Source organism: Oncorhynchus clarkii, chromosome 12 (genome assembly GCF_045791955.1).
Source record: "Oncorhynchus clarkii lewisi isolate Uvic-CL-2024 chromosome 12, UVic_Ocla_1.0, whole genome shotgun sequence".
NCBI lineage: Eukaryota > Metazoa > Chordata > Actinopteri > Salmoniformes > Salmonidae > Oncorhynchus > Oncorhynchus clarkii.
This window is the reverse complement of record NC_092158.1, coordinates 101931798-101954795: the sequence shown is the minus strand read 5'-3', so window position 1 is coordinate 101954795 and position 22998 is coordinate 101931798. Positions and strand designations below refer to the sequence as shown.

General features: G+C 42.1%; 1 protein-coding gene across 1 annotated transcript; it reads right to left on the bottom strand.

Moving 5' to 3' along the window:
- Nucleotides 1-1547: 1547 nt before the first annotated feature.
- On the bottom strand, nt 1548-13047 carry LOC139421756 (NLR family CARD domain-containing protein 3-like). Its single transcript, XM_071172876.1, has 8 exons — nt 12837-13047; nt 10683-12480; nt 10138-10311; nt 9700-9873; nt 7829-8002; nt 6956-7129; nt 2717-2763; nt 1548-2297 (listed from the first exon to the last, which is right to left on the bottom strand). Exons 1-8 carry the CDS (start codon nt 13045-13047, stop codon nt 1768-1770), a joined length of 3282 nt encoding a protein of 1093 aa, XP_071028977.1. The 3' UTR covers nt 1548-1767.
- Nucleotides 13048-22998: the final 9951 nt, after the last annotated feature.

The following is a 22998-nucleotide window of genomic DNA, read 5'->3' as shown; positions in this document are numbered from 1 at the left end:
AACAAGTGCAGTATGTTCTGAGAATGTTACTTTAATGTAACTCATAACGTCACACTGGGAGTCTTGTGGAAAGAACGCATGCTGTTTTGGGTGTGTGTGTCCAGTGTTTGTGTGTCCAGTGTGTGTGTGTGTGTGTGTCCAGTGTGTGTGTGTTTGTCCAGTGTGTGTGTGTGTGTGTGTTCAGTGTATGTGTGTGTCCAGTGTGTGTGTGTGTGTGTGTGTGTCCAGTGTGTGTGTGTTTGTCCAGTGTGTGTGTGTGTGTGTTCAGTGTATGTGTGTGTCCAGTGTGTGTGCATGTGTGTGTGTGAGTCCAGTGTGTGTGTGCGTGTGTGTGTGTGTGTGTGTGTAAAGTGTGTTTGTGTGTGAGTGTGTGTCCAGTGTGTGTGTCCAGCATGTGTGTGTGTATGTGTCCAATATGTGTGCTTGTGTGTGTGTCCATTGTGTGTGCGTGTCTGTGTGTGTGGCAAGTGTGTCTGTGTATGTTGTGTGTGTGTGTGTGTGTGTGTGAGTCCAGTATGTGTTTATGTGTCCAGTGTGTATGTTTGCTCAGTGTGTTATTGTGTCAGTGTGTGTGAGTGTGTGTGTGACCAATGTGTGTGTGTGTTTGTGTCCAATGTGTTTGTGTGAGTGTTTGTGTGTCCAGTAAGTGTGTGTGTCCAGTGTGTGTGCTTGTGTGTCCAATGTGTGTGTGTGTGTCTAGAGTGTTTGTGTGTGTGTATCCAATATGTATGTGTGTGTGTGTGTGTGTGTCCAATGTGTGTGTGTGTGTCCAATGTGTGTGTGTGTGTTTGTGTCCAATGTGTTTGTGTGTGTGTTTCCAATGAGTGTGTGTGTGAGTCCAGTGTGTGTGTGTGTGTGTGTGTGTCCACTGTGTGCCTGTGTCCAGTGTGTGTGTGTGTGTGTGTCCAGGGTTTGTGAATTCAATGTGTATGTGTGTGTCCATTGTGTGTGTATGTGTGTGTGTGTGTGTGTCCAGTGTGTGTGTGTCCAGTGTGTGTGTGTCCAGTGTGTGTGCGTGTGTCCAGTTTGTGTCCAATATGAGTGTGTGACCAATGTGTGAGTGTGTGTGTGTGTTCAGTTTGTGTGTGTGTGTGTGTGTGTCCAATGTGTGTGTGTGTGCATGTGTCCAATGTGTGTGTGTGTGTGTGTGTGTTTGTGTGTCCAATGTGTGTGTGCGTGTCTGTGTGTGTGTCCAGTGTGTCTGTGTATGTCGTGTGTGTGTGTGTCCAAATGTGTGTGTGCGTGTCTGTGTGTGTGTCCAGTGTGTCTGTGTATGTCGTGTGTGTGTGTGTCCAGTGTGTGAATGTCCAGTGTGTGTGTGTGTGTGTGTCCAGTGTGTGAGTGTCCAGTGTGTGTGTGTGTGTGTCCAGTGTGTGTGTGTCCAGTGTGTGTGCCTGTCTGTGTGTGTGTCCAGTGTGTCTGTGTATGTCGTGTGTGTGTGTCCAGTGTGTGTGTGTGTGTGTGTGTGTGTCCAGTGTGTGTGTGTCCAGTGTGTGTGTGTGTGTGTGTGTGTGTGTCCAGTGTGTGTGTGTGTCCAGTGTGTGTGTGTGTGTGTGTGTGTCTATGTGTCCAGGGTGTGTGTGTCCAACGTGTGTGTGCATGTCTGTGTGTGTGTGTCCAGTGTGTGTGTGTCCAGTGTGTGTGCGTGTCTGTGTGTGTGTCCAGTGTGTCTGTGTATGTCGTGTGTGTGTGTGTCCAGTGTGTGAGTGTCCAGTGTGTGTGTGTGTGTGTTTGTCCAGTCTGTATGTGTGTGTGTGTGCCAGGTTTTTATTTCAATGACACAGAGTCGCCATCATCCCAAACCCCAAACCCTGGATAGAGGGGCTCAGTGAATGTGGAGGTGAATGTGATCAGGTGGGTCAGTGTGTCAGAGGAGGCTCTATAGAAGGACAGAGTGCCGGCTGGCCAGTCCAGATACACTCCTACTCTGTGGGAGCTGGAGGGGCGGACGTCTATGGTAGAGGGATAATGATTGTGATAGGCAGAGTAACGGTTGTCATAGCAGTCCAGACTCCAGGACTTGTTATTACATCCAAGACCACAGTCCTTAACCCCTCCTCTCCTGTTGATTCCTTTATATGTCACTCCTATAACAGTCCTGCTCCCACTCCACTCTACCTCCCAGTAACAGCGCCCAGTCAGACCCTCTCTACACAGCACCTGTCTATAGCCCTTAAATCTCTCTGGGTGATCAGGATACGGCTGCTCCTCTCTCCTATGTATCACCTTTCTGTTCTCCTCAGACAGATAGAGGCGTCTGTTTACTGTGTTTAGGTCCAGTGTGAGATCACAGACATCTGATGGATGAAACCAGACACAATATTAGAAATCATCATCATTCACATTAGAATGTTAACTCACTTTTCACTAATTCATTTAATGTAGATGTTTCTAGGTATCAAAATGAGAAGTTAAGGTAACTTGAGACTTGTTGAATGATCATATGTTATACTGTATGGTAATATAAAACACACTTATTCCCATTAATTACACACACATACACACACTTCTAATGTAACCCTAAGACACCACACACACACACACACACATCCTGAACACACATTCCTAACGTAACACACACACACACATTGTCAAATCAACTCTTTGTAAACTTTGGTGTCCCTGATTTCTGCTTCTGTAGAACTACAGCTGATATTTAATATGACCAAGTAAGTAATGATGGTGATCTTTGACTTTGACTTAACTTGACACTCACATTTTCTAAGTCCAGGGTTCATTCTGTTCTCTCCACCATGTTCCACACTGTGGCGGTAAGCAGAAGAATAGACAGTCAATAGACAGTCATTGACGGATAGACATCAACTCACACACACACACACACACACACACACACACACACACACACACACACACACACACACACACACACACACACACACACACACACACACACACACACACACACACCACAAACACACACAGCATATATCTTTGTCCAAGTGGTGGTAAGAATGTTTGTCTTAACTAGCCTGATAAGTCAAACATGTCTGTTATGTCTACCCTTACAAGAACCCTGATGTGGCAGGGCTAATACATAGCAGAAGGAAAGGGAAGCACAGCCTACCAGATAAGCTAAATCACTTCTTTGCTTCGAGGCAAGCAACACTGAAACAGGCATGAGAGCACCAGCTTTCCGGACGACTGTATGATCAAGCTCTCCGAAACCGATGTGAGTAAGACCTTTAAACAGGTCAACATACACAAGGCTGCAAGGCCAGATGGATTACCAGGACGTGTGCTGATCAACTGGCGGGTGTCTTCACTGACATTTTCGACATGTCTTGAGTCTGTAATACCAACATGTTTCAAGCAGACAGGGCGGCAGGGTAACGTTAGAGCGTAAAAGACCAAAAACCAGAAGGTTGCAAGTTCAAATCCCTGAGCTGACAAGGTACAAATCTCTTGTTCTGCCCCTGAACAGGCAGTTAACCCAGTGTTAACCCAAAATTGCCCTCGCTAGAAGCATGTGTTCCAGACAGAAGGAAGTGGATGGCTGCAAACTTTCTCCTTTTAAACTCGAACAAAACAGAGATGCTTGTTCTAGGTCCCAAGAAACAAAGAGATCTTCTGTTGAATCTGACAATTAATCTTAATGGTTGTACAGTTGTCTCAAATAAAACTGTGAAGGACCTCGGCGTTACTCTGGACCCTGATCTCTCTTTTGAAGAACATTTCAAGGACAGCTTTTTTCCATCTACGTAACATTGCAGAAACATCGCAACAAATCAGAAACTTTCTGTCCAAAGATTATGCAGAAAAATTAATCCATGCTTTTGTCACTTCTAGGTTAGACTACTGCAATGCTCTACTTTCCGGCTACCCGGATAAAGCACTAAATAAACTTCAGTTAGTGGTAAATACGGCTTCTAGAATCCTGACTAGAACCAAAAAAGTTGATCATATTACTCCAGTGCTAGCCTCCCTACACTGGCTTCCTGTCAAGGCAAGGGCTGATTTCAAGGTTTTACTGCTAACCTACAAAGCATTACATGGGCTTGCTCCTACCTATCTCTCTGATTTGGTCCTGCCGTACATACCTACACGTACGCTACGGTCACAAGACGCAGGCCTCCTAATTGTCCCTAGAATTTCTAAGCAAACAGCTGGAGGTAGGGCTTTCTCCTATAGAGCTCCATTTTTATGGAATGGTCTGCCTACCCATGTAAGAGATGCAAACTCGGTCTCAACCTTTAAGTCTTTACTGAAGACTAATCTCTTCAGTGGGTCATATGATTGAGTGTAGTCTGGCCCAGGAGTGGGAAGGTGAACGGAAAGGCTCTGGAGCAACGAACCGCCCTTGCTGTCTCTGCCTGGCCGGTTCCCCTCTTTCCACTGGGATTCTCTGCCTCTAACCCTATTACAGAGGCTGAGTCACTGGCTTACTGGGGCTCTTACTGGGGCTCTTTTTTCCCTAGGAGGGGTGCGTCACTTGAGTGGGTTGAGTCACTGATGTGATCTTCCTGTCTGGGTTGGCGCCCCCCCTTGGGTTGTGCCGTGGCGGAGATCTTTGTGGGCTATACTCAGCCTTGTCTCAGGATGGTAAGTTGGTGGTTGAAGATATCCCTCTAGTGGTGTGGGGGCTGTGCTTTGGCAAAGTGGGTGGGGTTATATCCTTCCTGTTTGGCCCTGTCCGGGGTTGTCCTCGGATGGGGCCACAGTGTCTCCTGACCACTCCTGTCTCAGCCTCCAGTATTTATGCTGCAGTAGTTTATGTGTCGGGGGGCTAGGGTCCGTTTGTTATATCTGGAGTACTTCTCCTGTCCTATTCGGTGTCCTCTGTGAATTTAAGTGTGCTCTCTCTAATTCTCTCTTTCTCTCTTTCTTTCTCTCTCTCGGAGGACCTGAGCTCTAGGACCATGCCCCAGGACTACCTGACATGATGACTCCTTGCTGTCCCCAGTCCACCTGGCCGTGCTGCTGCTCCAGTTTCAACTGTTCTGCCTTATTATTATTCGACCATGCTGGTCATTTATGAACATTTGATCATCTTGGCCATGTTCTGTTATAATCGCCACCCGGCAAAGCCAGAAGAGGACTGGCCACCCCACATAGCTGGTTCCTCTCTAGGTTTCTTCCTAGGTTTTGGCCTTTCTAGGGAGTTTTTCCTAGCCACCGTGCTTCTACACCTGCATTGCTTGCTGTTTGGGGTTGTAGGTTGGGTTTTTGTACAGCACTTTGAGATATCAGCTGATGTACGAAGGGCTACAGTGCCTTGCGAAAGTATTCGGCCCCCTTGAACTTTGCGACTTTTTGCCACATTTCAGGCTAATAATTTTGCACGCCCAATTTTTCAGTTGTTAAAAAAGTTTGAAATATCCAATAAATGTCGTTCCACTTCATGATTGTGTCCCACTTGTTGTTGATTCTTCACAGTTTTATATCTTTATGTTTGAAGCCTGAAATGTGGCAAAAGGTCGCAAAGTTCAAGGGGGCCGAATACTTTCGCAAGGCACTGTATATAAATACATTTGATTTGATTTGTTCTTAACTGACTTGCCTAGTTAAATAAAGGTAAATATAGTAATAATAAAATAAAAAAATATAGACCACCTGTGCCCAAGAACACAAAGGCAACCTGCCTAAATTACTACAGACCCGTAGCAATGAAGTGATTTGCAAGGCTGGTAATGGCTCACATCAACACCATTATCCCAGAAACCCTAGACCCACTCCAATTTGCATACCGCCCAAACAGATCCACAGATGATGCAATCTCTATTGCACTCCACAGTGCCCTTTCCCAAATGGACAAAAGGAACACTTACATGAGAATGCTATTCATTGACTACAGTTCAGCGTTCAACCCCATAGTACCCTCAAATTTCATCACTATTCTAAGGAACCTGGGACTAAACACCTCCCTCTCCAACTGGATCCTGGACTTCCTGATGGGCCGCCCCCAGCTGGTGAGGGTTGGTAGCAATACATCTGCCAAGCTGATCCTCAACACTGGAGCTCCCCAGGGGTGCGTGCCCAGTCCCCTCCTGTACTCCCTGTTCACCCACGACTGCATGGCCAGGCACGACTCCAACACCATCATTAAGTTTGCAGACGACACAACTGTGGTAGGCCTGATCACCGACGTAACCAGGACTAAGGAGATGATTGTGGACTACAGGAAAAGGAGCACCGAGCACACCCCCATTCTCATCAACGGGGCTGTAGTGGAGCAGGTTGAGAGCTTCAAGTTCCTCGGTGTCCACATCAACAACATACTAGAATGGTCCAAACACACCAAGACAGTCATGAAGAGGGCATGACAAAGCCTATTCCCCCTCAGGAACTAAAAATATTTGGCATGGGTCTTGCCATCCTCAAAAGGTTCTACAGCTGCAACATCGAGAGCATCCGGACCGGTTGCATCACTGCCTGGTATGGCAATTGCTCGGCCTCCGACCGCAAGGCACTTCAGAGGGTAGTGCGTACGCCCCAGTACATCACTGCGTACGGCCCAGTACATCACTGCCACCCAGGACCTCTACACCAGGCAGTGTCAGAGGAAGGCCCTACAAATTGTCAAAGACCCCAGCCACCCCAGTCATAGACTGTTCTCTCTACTACCGCATGGCAATTGGTATCGGAGTGCCAAGTCTAGGACAACAAGGCTTCTCAACAGGTTTTACCCCAGAGCCATAAGACTAATGAACAAGTAACCAAATGGTTACCCGGACTATTTGCATCGTGTCCCACCACCCGCCAACCCCTCTTTTTACACTACTGCTACTCTCTGTTCATCATATATGCATAGTCACTTTAACCATACCTACATGTACATACATCAATAAGCCTGACTAACCGGCGTCTGAAAATAGCCTTGCTACATTTTTGTGCACTTTTGGTTAGAGCCTGCATTTCACTGTAAGGTGTTGTATTCAGCACACATGACAAATGGACTTTGATTTGATATGAACATTGACATAAACCATCTACATACTTGAGTTTCTCCAGTCTGCAGTGTGGATCCTCCAGTCCAGCAGAGAGCAGTCTGACTCCTGAGTCTCCTGGGTGATTGTAGCTCAGGTCCAGCTCTCTCAGGTGTGAGGGGTTTGACCTCAGAGCTGAGACCAGAGAAGCACAGCCTTCCTCTGTGACTAGACAACCTGACAGCCTGCAGAGCGTCAAATCATATTAAAACCACACTGATATTCTTTGGTGGTGAAAATAGTGGAAGTATATATTTTCAACATATTCAGATATATCAGTGTCCTGAATCCTGCCATATCTATTCATAAATTAATGTCTCATTATTAGAAATTATCATAATATTGCTCGTAGATGGAAAAATGTATAGTATGAACATTTGAGTAGACTGACCAAACCAGTTTAAAAAGCAGTTATACCATTATACCATTATTATTATATACCATGCTATCCTGTCACCAATACCAATAACAGAGGATACAACAAAACATGCTAACCTCTCACCATTACCAATAACAGAGACAACAAAACATGCTAACCTCTCACCATTACCAATAACAGAGGCTACAACAAAACATACTAACCTCTCATCATTACCAATAACAGAGGATACAACAAAACATACTAACCTCTCACCATTACCAATAACAGAGGCTACAACAAAACATACTAACCTCTCACCATCAACCTCAAAAAGAAGGTGACATTCTGTACTGTCTCCTAATATGAAACATTCTATCTCAAATCCAAAATGCTGGAGCAGAGCACCAAATTTAAAACTAAGATTCACTGTCCAAACACATATGGTGTGGACTATGTGTGTCTGGTAAACACATGTGGATCTGGTGAACAGTTACCACCTGTTGACCAACTGCACAATACTGACCTCAGAGTCTCCAGTTTACAGTGGGGATTCCCCAGTTCAGCAGAGAGCAGCTTCACTCCTGAATCCTTCAGGTCATTTTTACTCAGGTCCAGCTCTCTCAGGTTTGAGGGGTTTGACTCCAGAGCTGAGATCAGAGAAGCACAGCCTTCCTCTGTGACTAGACAGCCTGACAGCCTGACAAAGAGATCATCATGACTTCACAAACACACTGCCAAGAGTCAAATCATATTAAAACCACACTGATTTTCTTTGGTGGTGAAAATAGTGGCAGTATATTTTTTCAACATATTCAGATATATCAGTGTCCTGAAACCTTCCAAATCTATTCGTAAAATAGTGTATCATCATAACAAATGACAAATGATCAAAGTATTGCCTGCAGATAAAAACATGTATAGTACAAATATTATAGTAGACTGACCAGACCAGTTTAAAAAGCAGTATCAGTCAGAAGACAGACAGTGAGGTATCAGATTTAGATTGTATTGAGCATACAGTCCACACCATATCTATTTAGACAGTGAGGTATCAGATTTAGATTGTATTGAGTATACAGTCCACACCATATCTATTTAGACAGTGAGGTATCAGATTTACATTGTATTGATTAAACAGTCCACACCATATCTATTTAGACAGTGAGGTACCAGATTTAGATTGCATTGAGTATACAGTCCACACCATATCTATATTCACAGTGAAGCTAACATTTTAATTGTGGCTCTATACTCCAACATTTTGGATTTGAGTTTAAATGTTTTAATGTCACATTTACAGTATCTGTTTCACCGTTTAAAAATTAAAGCACTTTATCTATCTACTTTATCACTTTTTCTAGTCCTCCAATTTGAAGATGTCATAAGTATTCTGACCAATTAACTAATAGTGTATTCAAGAAGTCAAAAGTTTAGAATTAGGTTTGAAACTCTTTGGTTGCATTTCCAGTGTGTTTTGTTTGTCTTTTGGGTTATGTTTTGCCCAATAGTAACTGAATTGTGGATGATGACTGGAGTCATTTTCTGTCTAAGTGAGTAGATATCAGGTTTCTAAACACTCCTAAATTATCCTGATGATGCCATGATTAAAAGAAATCCACAGTAATGAGTGGGAAAGTTACAGGGGCTACAACAAAACATGCTAACCTCTCACCATTACCAATAACAGAGGCTACAACAAAACATGCTAACCTCTCACCATTACCAATAACAGAGGCTACAACAAAACATACTAACCTCTCACCATTACCAATAACAGAGGCTACAACAAAACATACTAACCTCTCACCATTACCAATAACAGAGGCTACAACAAAACATGCTAACCTCTCACCATTACCAATAACAGAGGCTACAACAAAACATACTAACCTCTCACCATTACCAATAACAGAGGCTACAACAAAACATACTAACCTCTCACCATTACCAATAACAGAGGCTACAACAAAACATACTAACCTCTCACCATTACCAATAACAGAGGCTACAACAAAACATGCTAACCTCTCACCATCAACCTCAAATAAAAGGTGACATTCTGTACTGTCACCTAATATGAAACGTTCTACCTCAAACATTTGTCAGAATATTTACAACTTTTTCAAATGGGAGAACTACATACAGAAAGTGTTTTCATTTCTTAACAGTGACACAGATATGTATGAAAATACCCTCACATAAAAGGTGACATTCTGTACTGTCACCTAAAATTAAATATTGCATCTCAAATCCAAAATGCTGGAGCAAAGCACCACATTTAAAACTGTAAGCTTCACTGTCCAAACACATATGGTGTGGACTATGTGTGTCTGGTAAACACATGTGGATCTGGTGAACAGTTATCACTTGTTGACCAACTACAGGAATACTGACCTCAGAGTCTCCAGTTTACAGTGGGGATTCCCCAGTCCAGCAGAGAGCAGCTTCACTCCTGAATCCTTCAGGTCATTGTAGCTCAGGTCCAGCTCTCTCAGGTGTGAGGGGTTTGCCCTCAGAGCTGAGACCAGAGAAGCACAGCCTTCCTCTGTGACTAGACAGCCTGACAGCCTGTAAAGAGTCAAATCATATTAAAATCACACTGATATTCTTTGGTGGTGAAGATAGTTGCAGAATATTTTAAAAACATATTGAGATACATCAGTGTCCTGAAACCTTCCATATCTATTAATTAATGGATGTATAATTATTATAAATGATCATAATATTACTTGTAGAGAGAAAAATGTATAGTACAAATATTTGAGTAGACTGACCAGACATGTGGATCTGGTGAACAGTTATCACTTGTTAACCAACTACAGGAATACTGACCTCAGAGTCTCCAGTTTACAGTGAGGATTCCCCACTACAGCAGAGAGCAGCTTCACTCCTGAATCCTTCAGGTCATTGCTACTCAGATCCAGCTCTCTCAGGTGTGAGGGGTTTGACCTCAGAGCTGAGACCAGAGAAGCATAGCCTTCTTCTGTGACTCCACAGCCTGACAGCCTGACAAAGAGATCATCATGACTTCACAAACACACTGTTAATTTAACACCAGTAGTGTAGAAGGACAATGGTAGATGTATTTGGTTTATTCTCTCAAACAACATATAGATTAATCTTCCGTTTCCTAGAATTGTATGGTCATATTGTTATACTAATATGAAAATCAATGCATTGATTCAATAATATATATATATATATATATATATATATATATATACATATATATATATATATATAATTATTATTATATTATTATTATATTATATATATTATATATTTATATAAACAATATATATTATAATACATATTTTTCCCTAAACGTAACATTTCTTCCTGATTATTAGTACTTAAATATTATTTTATTTACTCACAGAACAGCTCTGGAGGCTTTGACCACTGGCAGCAGCCTCAGAAGACCTTCCTCTGATCTGGAGTATTTCTTCAGGTCAAACACATCCAGCTCCTTTTCTGAAGTCAGCAACACAAAGACCAGAGCTGACCACTGTGCAGGTGACAGGTTGGGTTTTGAGAGACTTCCTGATCTCAGGTAGCTTTGGATCTCCTCCACTAGAGAATGGTCATTCAGTTCATTCAGACATTGGAACAGATTGATGCACCTCTCTGGAGAGGGATTCTCCCTGATCTTCTCCTTGATGTACTTGACTGTTTTTTCATGGCTCTGTGAGCTGCTTCTTGTCTTTGTCAGTAGACCTCGTAAGTGTTTCTGATTGGACTCCAGTGAGAGGCCCAAAAGGAAGCGGAGGAAAAGGTCCAGGTTTCCCGTCTCACTTTGTAAGGCTTTATCCACAGCACTCTTGTAAAAAGTAACTTCAGGATTGTCTCTGTACAGCAAAGAAAAGATACTGGATTTTGTTTGCAGTTTGGCCATTAGATTCTCATTATTGTTGATGAATGAGAGGAATACATAAACAGCAGCCAGAAACTCCTGAATGCTCAGATGAACAAAGCAGTACACCTTGTCCTGGTACAGCCCACATTCCTCTTTAAAGAGCTGTGTGCACAATCCTGAGTACACTGAGGCTTCATTGACATCAACGCCAGCCTCTTTCAGGTCATCTTTATAGAAAATCAGATTGCCCTTCACAAGCTGTTGAAATGCCAATTTTCCCAGTGACAGAATGCTCTCTTTATTCCAGTGTGGACCTGTCTCTTCATTCCCAAGATACTTTTCATTCTTCTGTTTGGTATGAAACACCACAAGGTGTGTGTACATCTCAGTCAGAGTTTTGGGCATCTCTTCTCTGTTATGTTTCAGCATGTGTTCAAGGACTGTTGCAGAAATCCAACAGAAGACTGGAATGTGGCACATGATGTGGAGGCTCCTTGATGCCTTTATGTGTGAGATGATTCTGCTGGCCAGGTCCACATCACTGAATCTCTTCCTGAAGTACTCCTCCTTCTGTGGGTCATTGAACCCTCGTACCTCTGTCACCTGGTCAACACACACTGAAGGGATCTTATTGGCTGCTGCAGGTCGGGTAGTTATCCAGAGGAGAGCAGAGGGAAGCAGATTTCCCTTGATGAGATTTGTCAGCAGAACATCCACTGAGTTTGACTCTGTGACGTCCCAACAGATCTTGTTCTTCTGGAAGTCTAGGGGCAGTCGGCACTCATCCAGACCATCAAAGATGAACAAAACTTTGTACTTGTTGTAGATGGAGATTCCTGATACTTTGGTTTCCATTGAGAAGTGATTGAGAAGTTTAATGAAAGTGTGTTTGTCCCCTTTCATCAAATTCAGCTCCCGAAAAGGGAATGAAAATACAAATTGGACATCCTGATTTGCTTTTCCTTCAGCCCAGTCCAGAATGAATTTCTGCACAGAGACTGTTTTTCCAATGCCAGCGATTCCCTTTGTCAGCACAGTTCTGATACGTTTGTCTTGTCCAGTTAAGGGTTTGAAGATGTCGTTACATTTAATTGCAGTCTCTGGTCTTGCTTGTTTCCTGGTTGTTGTCTCAATCTGTTTCAGCTCATGTTCATTATTGACCTCTCCTGTTCCACCCTCTGTGATGTAGAGCTCTGTGTAGATCTTATTGAGAAGTGTTGGGTTTCCTTGTTTAGCGATCCCCTCAAATACACATTGAAACTTCTTCTTTAGATTAGATTTGAGTTCACGTTGGCAAATCACAGCAAGTTCATCTGAATCTAGAAATAACACAGAGGATATTAATATTACGTCTGTTTTAATGCCCACAGTATTGAAGGACTGTTATAAAGTAAAAAGATAATAATTTATTATCTTTCATTATATAAATGTTTTCATAATGCATTACAGACGGGTGTGACTGATTATATTATTATAGGTATTATTGATGGTATTATTAATGTTGTCCCTCTCTGTCTAAATTAATCAGCACAACACATCCCTGTTGCTACTTGATGAGGTGTTGTGTTTAAGGCTGCTACAATATCATTGAGTTACACACCTACTTTAGCTGTACTTTAGCTACATCTTTAAAATGTTATAAAACAGTATTCAACATGAGGCAGACAGATCTTACATTTCTCCAGTGTGTCAGCAAGCTCCTTCTGGTTCATTTTCCTCAGGATGTGCAGTGTGATCTTCAGAGCCCCCTCTCTGGCAGTGCTCTCCTGCTTCTCATCTTCAGCATCCTCCACTTCCTTTTCCTGCTTCTGACTCTCAAAGCCTTCTGGGAGTTCTTGACTAAGAATCCTCTTGAACATCTTCAGCTCGATCTTCACAAATGTCATAATTTTCTCTTCAAGCAACTGAAATAAATAAATAAAATAAGCAAGAGAAGAAATGCTTTCTCATAAACACATTAATGAATGATTGACATATAAACTTTACTTGAGGTAAACAAAAACAAATGTACATAACAGGACCACATACACTGAATATGGAGGCCAGGTCTGTTTGATGACTCAGGGAAGACTGACCACTGAGATTCTCTGACTCTGATCTCTCCTGTTGGTTTCTGTGGACAAAACATGAGATTACATCTCCTCATCCAGGGAATACACACACACACACACACACACACACACACACACACACACACACACACACACACACACACACACACACACACACACACACACACACACACACACACACACACACACACACACACACGGAGGGAATGTTGTGTTTGTTTAATATTGTTTTATGACTATGAAAATGGACAAAAGCATGAGCCTATGGATTATGAAAACAACAACAATAAATGGGAAAATGGGAGAGGAGAAATGACTAGAGACAGTGTTGTTTAACTCACTGACCAGGACCCATGAGTTCTTCTTACCTTTGTTCAGTAGAAAATTCTCCCTCTCTAAACTTTATTGGACGATCCATAGACCAGTCACTCTTCATGGACACACAGCTGGGTACAGGGGAGGCTGGTCTCTCCTGCTTGATTGGACTACAACACAACAGAGACAAACATTACATCTCTCATCTACTCTGAGCTCAGATGGGGAAACAGAAGAAGAGTTTCATTCCAAAATGTTATATATCACTTTTCAGAAACATTGGTAAATGATCTTTTATTGTTTAAATAAATTATTAAACCACTACAATACTTTATAAAGGCATCTAAAGTGTATAATTTCCACTTAGAAATGTCAGATTTGAAAAATGGATTAACCCCAAAATCTCCCTCAATTATAATCCGCATAAAAATGCACATTTGCGGATATTTTCCTGCTGTGAGAAACTGGGTCAAATTTAGATATCTAGTTGAGACAACCACATATCACAGTCAAATATACAGGATATGAACATTCCATTCCTGCTAAATAATGGATATATAGATATCTAGGTGAGACAACCACATATCACAGTCAGATATACAGGATACCAACATTCCTGTTAAATAATGGATAAATAGATATCTAGGTGAGACAACCACATATCACAGTCTAATATACAGGATACCAACATTCCTGTTAAATAATGGATAAATAGATATCTAGGTGAGACAACCACATATCACAGTCTAATATACAGGATATCAACATTCCATTCCTGCTAAATAATGGATATATAGATATCTAGGTGAGACAACCACATATCACAGTCTAATATACAGGATACCAACATTCCATTCCTGCTAAATAATGGATAAATAGATATCTAGGTGAGACAACCACATTTCACAGTCTAATATACAGGATATCAACATTCCTGATAAATAATGGATAAATAGATATCTAGGTGAGACAACCACATATCACAGTCAGATATACAGGATACCAACATTCCTGTTAAATAATGGATAAATAGATATCTAGGTGAGACAACCACATATCACAGTCTAATATACAGGATACCAACATTCCTGTTAAATAATGGATATATAGATATCTAGGTGAGACAACCACATATCACAGTCTAATATACAGGATACCAACATTCCTGTTAAATAATGGATAAATAGCATTTAGCATAAAAACACATTTTCATACACATCTCAAATCTAGAACAGTTATATAGAATGTACCCATAAGAAATCATTTCTGAATAAAAAAAAAAACATTTTAGAATATACATTCTTAAACAATATTGTCAGCTCACCTCTTAGTTTTGGTGTCATATTCCCCAGAGAGACTCATTTTAGAGGCAGGGACTCCCTCCTCTCTCTCCCCAGAGAGACTCATTTTAGAGGCAGGGACCCCCTCCTCTCTCTCCCCAGAGACACTCATTTTAGAGGCAGGGCACCCCTCCTCTCTCTCCCCAGAGAGACTCATTTTAGATCACTGACCCCTAAACAGAGATACAACATGTTGGTTGTGGTTAACACAGTGACAACACATGATTGAATGTCAATTGTTATCTTGTATTCATTATCTCTTAGAAATTAAACATTTACCAACAGACACATCCAAACAGTCCAAAACAGATTTAATGCAAGTACTTTTTCTAGCCCAATGACTCAAAACCCGCCCACAAGGCCCAAAAAATTGCCCCTGATAGGACTACATCTTATTTCAGATAGACAACAGTAGGCTGGGCAAGATGATTTAGCAGCTTGCCTAGTACAAATTGACAGATTTGTACTAAGATTATTATTTATTTATTTTTTATTTTACCCCCTTTTTCCCCCCAATTTCGTGGTATCCAAATGTTAGTAGCTACTATCTTGTCTCATCGCTACAACTCCCGTACGAGCTCAGGAGAGACGAAGGTCGAAAGTAATGCGTCCTCCGATACACAACCCAACCAAGCCGCACTGCTTCTTAACACAGCGCGCATCCAACCAGCCGCACCAATGTGTCGGAGGAAACATCGTGCACCTGGCAACCTTGGTTAGCGCGCACTGTGCCCAGCCCGTCACAGGAGTCGCTGGTGAGCGATGAGACAAGGATATCCCTACCGGCCAAACCCTCCCTAACCCGGGCGACGCTAGGCCACCTGTGCGTCGCCCCACGGACCTCCCGGTCGCGGCCGGTTACGACAGAGCCTGGGCGCAAACCCAGAGTCTCTGATGGCTCAGCTGGTGCTGCAGTACAGCGCCCTTAACCACTGCGCCACCCGGGAGGCCAAGATTAATTTATTTAACATGAATAGCAAGGAGATTGATGGAAGAAGTGCTTCTGTTACCCAGTAGCTTGCTGCAATTGGCGGCGGGTCTGACCAATCGGATTCCACGTTTTAAGATTGCTTCGATCCCGTGGATTCGGATATGTTCCTCAGACAATAACATTGATGTATAAGCTGACTCAGTGAGCGAGTTCATAAGGATGTTATACCCACTGTGACTATTAAAGCCTTCCCCAACCAGAAACCGTGGATTGATGGCAGCATTCGCAAAAAACTGAAAGCACCGCATTTAATCATGACAAGGCGACTGGAAACATGGCTGAATACCAAAAGTGTAGTTATTCCCTCCGTAAGGGAATCAAACAAGCAAAGCGTCAGTACAGAGACCAGGTGGAGTCACATTCTGCCGCCTGTTATAGACCCCCCTCAGCTCCCAGCTGTGCCCTGGACACCATATGTGAATTGATTGCCCCCCATCTATCTTCAGAGTTTGTTCTATTAGGTGACCTGCTGTTTTCAATCAGGATCTCAGCGATCACTGCCTCATTGCCTGCATCCGCTATGGGTCTGCGGTCAAACGACCACCCCTCATCACTGTCAAACACTTCTGCGAGCAGGCCTTTCTAATCGACCTGGCCCGGGTATCCTGGAAGGATATTGACCTCATCCTGTCAGAAGAGGATACCTGGTCTTTCTTTAAAAGTGCTTTCCTCACCATCTTAAATAAGCATGCCCCTTTCAAAAAATGTAGAACTAAGAACAGATATAGGCCTTGGTTCACTCCAGACCTGACTGCCCTCAACCAGCATAAAAACATATTGTAGCGGACAGCACTAGCATTGAATTGTCCCCGCGATATGCAACTGTTCAGGAAGGGGCGGCAGGGTAGCCTAGTGGTTAGAGCGTTGGACTAGTAACCGGAAGGTTGCGAGTTCAAACCCCCGAGCTGACAAGGTACAAATCTGTCATTCTGCCCCTGAACAGGCAGTTAACCCACTGTTCCTAGGCCGTCATTGAAAATAAGAATTTGTTCTTAACTGACTTGCCTAGTAAAATAAAGGTAAAATAAAAAAATAAATAAAATAAAAATACACGCAGTCAGTCGAGAAAGAAGAGGCTAGCTAGATATTTGCATCCTGTAGCTTTAACTAACATTGTAAAGTCCATGGAGAATAAGAGCACCTCCTCCCAGCTGCCAACTGCATTGAGGCCAGGACACTGTCACCACTGATAAATCCACGATAATCGAGAATTTCAAGAAGCATTTCCCTACGGCTGGCCATGCTTTCCTCCTGGCTACCCCAACCCCGGACAAAAGCTCTGCACCCCCCGTAACTAATGCGGACTCAACAGCCTTGGTTTCTAAAATATCTCCCTCGACTGGTTCACCAACTACTTCTCAGATAGAGTCCAGTGTGTCATATCGGAGGGCCTGTTGTCCGGATCTGGCAGTCTCTATGGGGGTACCACAGGGTTCAATTCTCTGGCCGACTCTTTTCTGTATATATCAACGATGTTGCTCTTGCTGCGGGTGATTCCCTGATCCACCTCCACGCAGACGACACCATTCTGTATACATTGGGCCCTTCTATGGACACTGTGTTAACTAACCTCCAGACGAGCTTCAATTCCATACAACTGTCCTTCCTTGGCCTCCAACTGCTCTTAAATGCAAGTAAAACTAAATGCATGCTATTCAATCGATCACTGCCCGCACCTGCTCGCCCATCCAGCATCACTACTCTGGACGGCTCTGACTTAGAATACGTGGACAACTACAAATACCTGGGTGTCTGGTTAGACTGTAAACTCTCTTTCCAGACTCACATTAAGCATCTCCAATCCAAAATTAAATCTAGAATCAGCATCCTATATCTCAACAAAGCATCCTTCACTCATGCTGCCAAACATACCCTCGTAAAACTGACCATCCTACCGATCCTCGACTTTTGGTGATGTCATCTATAAAATAGCCTCCAACACTCTACTCAACAAACTGGATGCAGTCTATCACAGTGCCATCTGTTTTGTCACCAAAGCCCCATACACTACCCACCATTGCGACCTGTACGCTCTCGTTGGTTGGCCCTCGCTTCATACTCGTCGCCAAACCCACTGGCTACAGGTTATCTACAAGTCTCTGCTAGGTAAAGCTTAGTTCACTGGTCACCAAAGCAGCACCATAGCAGCACCCACTCGTACCACGTGCTCCAGCAGGTATATCCCACTGGTCCCCCCCAAAGCCAATTCCTCCATTCGTCGTCTTTCCTTCCTGTTCTCTGCTGCCCATGACTGGAACTAACTGCAAAAATCTCTGAAGCTGGAGACTCATATCTCCCTCATTAGCTTTAAGCACCAGCTGTCAGAGCAGCTCACAGATCACTGCGCCTGTACATAGCCCATCAGTAAACAGCCCATCTATCCAACAACCTCATCCCCATACTGTATTTATCTTGCTCCTTTGCACACCAGTATCTCTACTTGCACATTCATCTTCTGCACATCTATCACTTTATTTAGACTTTTTGTTTTCTTTTGTTCTACTGTTTAGTTTATTCCATGTGTAACTCTATGTTGTTCTATGTGTCGAATTGCTACACTTTATCTTGGCCAGGACGCAGTTGAGAACTTATTCTCAACTGGCCTCCCTGGTTAAATAAAGGTGAAATAATTTTTTTTTTTAAATCACCAAGTACAATTCTGAGTACAGATGTATTGCAGGAAAGAGAATATGGGTTATTGGAAAGTAAGGCATCACACCAATAGGGTTAACCATTGGTGGGAATTGTAACGTGGCTCACACTTCCCCCTCTGAATGGGAAGGCATGTCCCCATGCTTCGACTACTCTGTCCCCTCACACATCATGTCCCCATGTTTCGACTACTCTGTCCCCTCACACATCATGTCCCCATGTTTTCAACTACTCTGTCCCCTCACATATCGGGGCATTCTGATGCCCTCAAAGCCGCTTCTGATACCAATGTAGTGAACAACGGGGCGGTCAGCTCCATTTTGTATGATTAAACTTTCACCAACCTGTCTCAGTAGAAGTAGACTGTTAGGAGTGTTATACTGTCATTCACTATACTAACATTACACCATACAATTAATGTATCTACTGTTAGGAGTGTTATACTGTCATTCACTATACTAACATTACACCATACAATTAATGTATCTACTGTTAGGAGTGTTATACTTCACTATACTAACATTACACCAGACATTTAATGTATCTACTGTTAGGAGTGTTCTACTGTCATTCACTATACTAACATTACACCAGACATTTAATGTATCTACTGTTAGGAGTGTTATACTGTCATTCACTATACTAACATTACACCAGACATTTAATGTATCTACTGTTAGGAGTGTTATACTTCACTATACTAACATTACACCAGACATTTAATGTATCTACTGTTAGGAGTGTTATACTGTCATTCACTATACTAACATTACACCCTACATTTAATGTATCTACTGTTAGGAGTGTTATACTTCACTATACTAACATTACACCAGACATTTAATGTATCTACTGTTAGGAGTGTTATACTGCCATTCACTATACTAACATTACACCAGACATTTAATGTATCTACTGTTAGGAGTGTTATACTGTCATTCACTATACTAACATAACACCAGACATTTAATGTATCTACTGTTAGGAGTGTTTTACTGTCATTCACTATACTAACATTACACCATACAATTAATGTATCTACTGTCAGGAGTGTTATACTTCACTATACTAAAATAACACCAGACATTTAATGTCTCTACACACTTTATAATAATTCCTGGCAGGATTCTCACCTTGTAGCCTGAATTCACAACCAGAACATGTCAAGACATTGAGATATTTTCTGTTGTGTTCTGTATATTCTGATAGATGAGGTCTGAGCTGGAATGTGAAGCTAACTGAATCTGGCTAACTTTAGAAAACCAGTATATCTAGCTAGTATCATAGTTTACCCCTCAGGCTACGTTCAGGTTTCAGCATCAGGCAGGTATCAACATGCCGAGTCGTAGGCAACAACCTGGGTTGTATTCATTAGTTTACTCCACAGCCAACAGTTTTGCAACATTGCATAAACAGTTTACTACAAATGCTGTACAATGTGACCTAAACGGTTTCTGCCAAATGTTTTGCTACGGTGGGAACTAATGAACACACATAACCTGTTTTGAGGAAGTGTAAGTTGTTGTTAGTCTTTCCACAATATTTATTTGTCTGTCTTTCACACAAAATACCTCCCTGAGTAAAAAGCGTTAACAGTAGATTAGAAAGAGAAAATATTTGTTTGTTGCTTGTTGTGTTTTAAACCTGTTTTGAGAAGACAAGTCTATAGACCTATGATACAGTAGGAGATCACCCTGGTCTATAGACCTATGATACAGTAGGAGATCACCCTGGTCTATATAGACCTATGATACAGTAGGAGATCACCCTGGTCTATATAGACCTATGATACAGTACACTCTTAGACTAAAGGGTTCCAAACAGGTCCTCTGGCTGTCCCCATAAGAGAATGCTTTTGGGTTCCAGGTAGAATTCTCCTGGCTTCTATGTAGAACCCTCTGTGGAAAGGGTTCTTCGTGGAACCCAAAAGGGTTCTACAAAGGGTTCTCCTATGGTTACAGCCAAAGAACCCTTTTAGATTCTAGATAGTGTAGGAGTGATCACCCTGGGAAACACAGATGGGCACAGAACGAATTCACCCCACGCATCTAATTTATATTGAAAACATTTTAAGGAGAGTAGGACTATTATAACACTGTCCACCAGAAATATCATCAACTATATGAATACACATAACAGTATCATCAACTATATGAACACACATAACAATATCATCAACTATTTGAATACACACAACAATATCATCAACTATATGAATACACACAACAATATCATCAACTATATGAACACACATAACAATATCATCAACTATATGAAAACACATAACAATATCATCAACTATATGAATACACATAACAATCGTCGTCTTACCTTTTATCTCTCAATAGAAACACAGTCTGGATGATCATCAGGTCGTCAAAAGTTACTTTCATTTGCTCTGCTCATTTACATATCAGGTTCTGCCTGTACTCTCTCCCACTCCCTCTCTCTTTATAGCTCTTACAATGTGTCTTGGCATACATTCTACAACTGTCTGGAACTCTATTCTTCTGTCTCTCTACATCACTTTCTCTGTGTCGTCTGTTGCTGTCCCTGTGTCTTGTCTGGTGTCTCTCTCCATCATATCCTATTCCGCTGTTGCTGTCTCTGTGTCTTGTCTGGTGTCTCCCTCCATCATATCCTATTCTTCTGTTGCTGTCTCTGTGTCTTGTCTGATGTCTCTCTCCGTCATATCATATTCTGTTGCTGTCTCTGTGTCTTGTCTGGTGTCTCTCTCCATCATATCCTATTCTTCTGTTGCTGTCTCTGTGTCTTGTCTGATGTCTCTCTCTATTATATCCTATTCTGTTGCTGTCTGTGTCCTGTCTGGTGTCTCTCTCCATCATATCCTATTCTGTTGCTGTCTCTGTGTATTGTCTGTGTCTCACTCCATCACCAGCAAATGTTGAGGGTTAGGCCTGCTACAATACAACATTCACAACGTGACAACACAACTACACAACACCATTAAATACAGTTGAGGGTTACTACAATACAACATGACAACACAACTACATAACACCATTAAATACAGTTGAGGGTTACTACAATACAACATGACAACACAACTACATAACACCATTAAATACAGTTGAGGGTTACTACAATACAACATGACAACACAACTACATAACACCATTAAACACAGTTGAGGGTTAGTACAATACAACATGACAACACAACTACATAACACCATTAAATACAGTTGAGGGTTACTACAATACAACATGACAACACAACTACATAACACCATTAAATACAGTTGAGGGTTACTACAATACAACATGACAACACAACTACATAACACCATTAAATACAGTTGAGGGTTACTACAATACAACATGACAACACAACTACACAACACCATTAAATACAGTTGAGGGTTACTACAATACAACATGACAACATGACAACACAACTACATAACACCATTAAATACAGTTGAGGGTTACTACAATACAACATTAACAACACAACGACATAACACCATTAAATACAGTTGAGGGTTACTACAATACAACATTAACAACACAACGACATAACACCATTAAATACAGTTGAGGGTTACTACAATACAACATGACAACACAACTACATAACACCATTAAATACAGTTGAGGGCTACTACAATACAACATGACAACATGACAACACAACTACATAACACCATTAAATACAGTTGAGGGTTACTACAATACAACATGACAACACAACTACATAACACCATTAAATACAGTTGAGGGTTACTACAATACAACATGACAACACAACTACATAACACCATTAAATACAGTTGAGGGTTACTACAATACAACATGACAACACGACAACACAACTACATAACACCATTAAATACTGTTGAGGGTTACTACAATACAACATGACAACACAACTACATAACACCATTAAATACAGTTGAGGGTTACTACAATACAACATGACAACATGACAACACAACTACATAACACCATTAAATACAGTTGAGGGTTACTACAATACAACATGACAACATGACAACACAACTACATAACACCATTAAATACAGTTGAGGGTTATATAAAATAAAATAAAAAAAATAAAAAATACTCTGCCTGGCACAATAATAATCCCACTACCATAGACGTCCCCTCCTCCAGCTCCCACAGAGTAGGAGTGTATCTGGACTGGCCAGCCGGCACTCTGTCCTTCTATAGAGCCTCCTCTGACACACTGACCCACCTGATCACATTAACCTCCACATTCACTGAGCCCCTCTATCCAGGGTTTAGGCTTTGGGGTGATGGCGACTCAGTGTCCCTGAAATAATAATAATTGTCACACAGACACGCACACACACATTGGACACACACACACACACACACACGCACGCACACACACACACACACACACACTGGACTCACACACACACACACACACACACACACACACACACACACACACACACACTGGACACACACACACACGAGC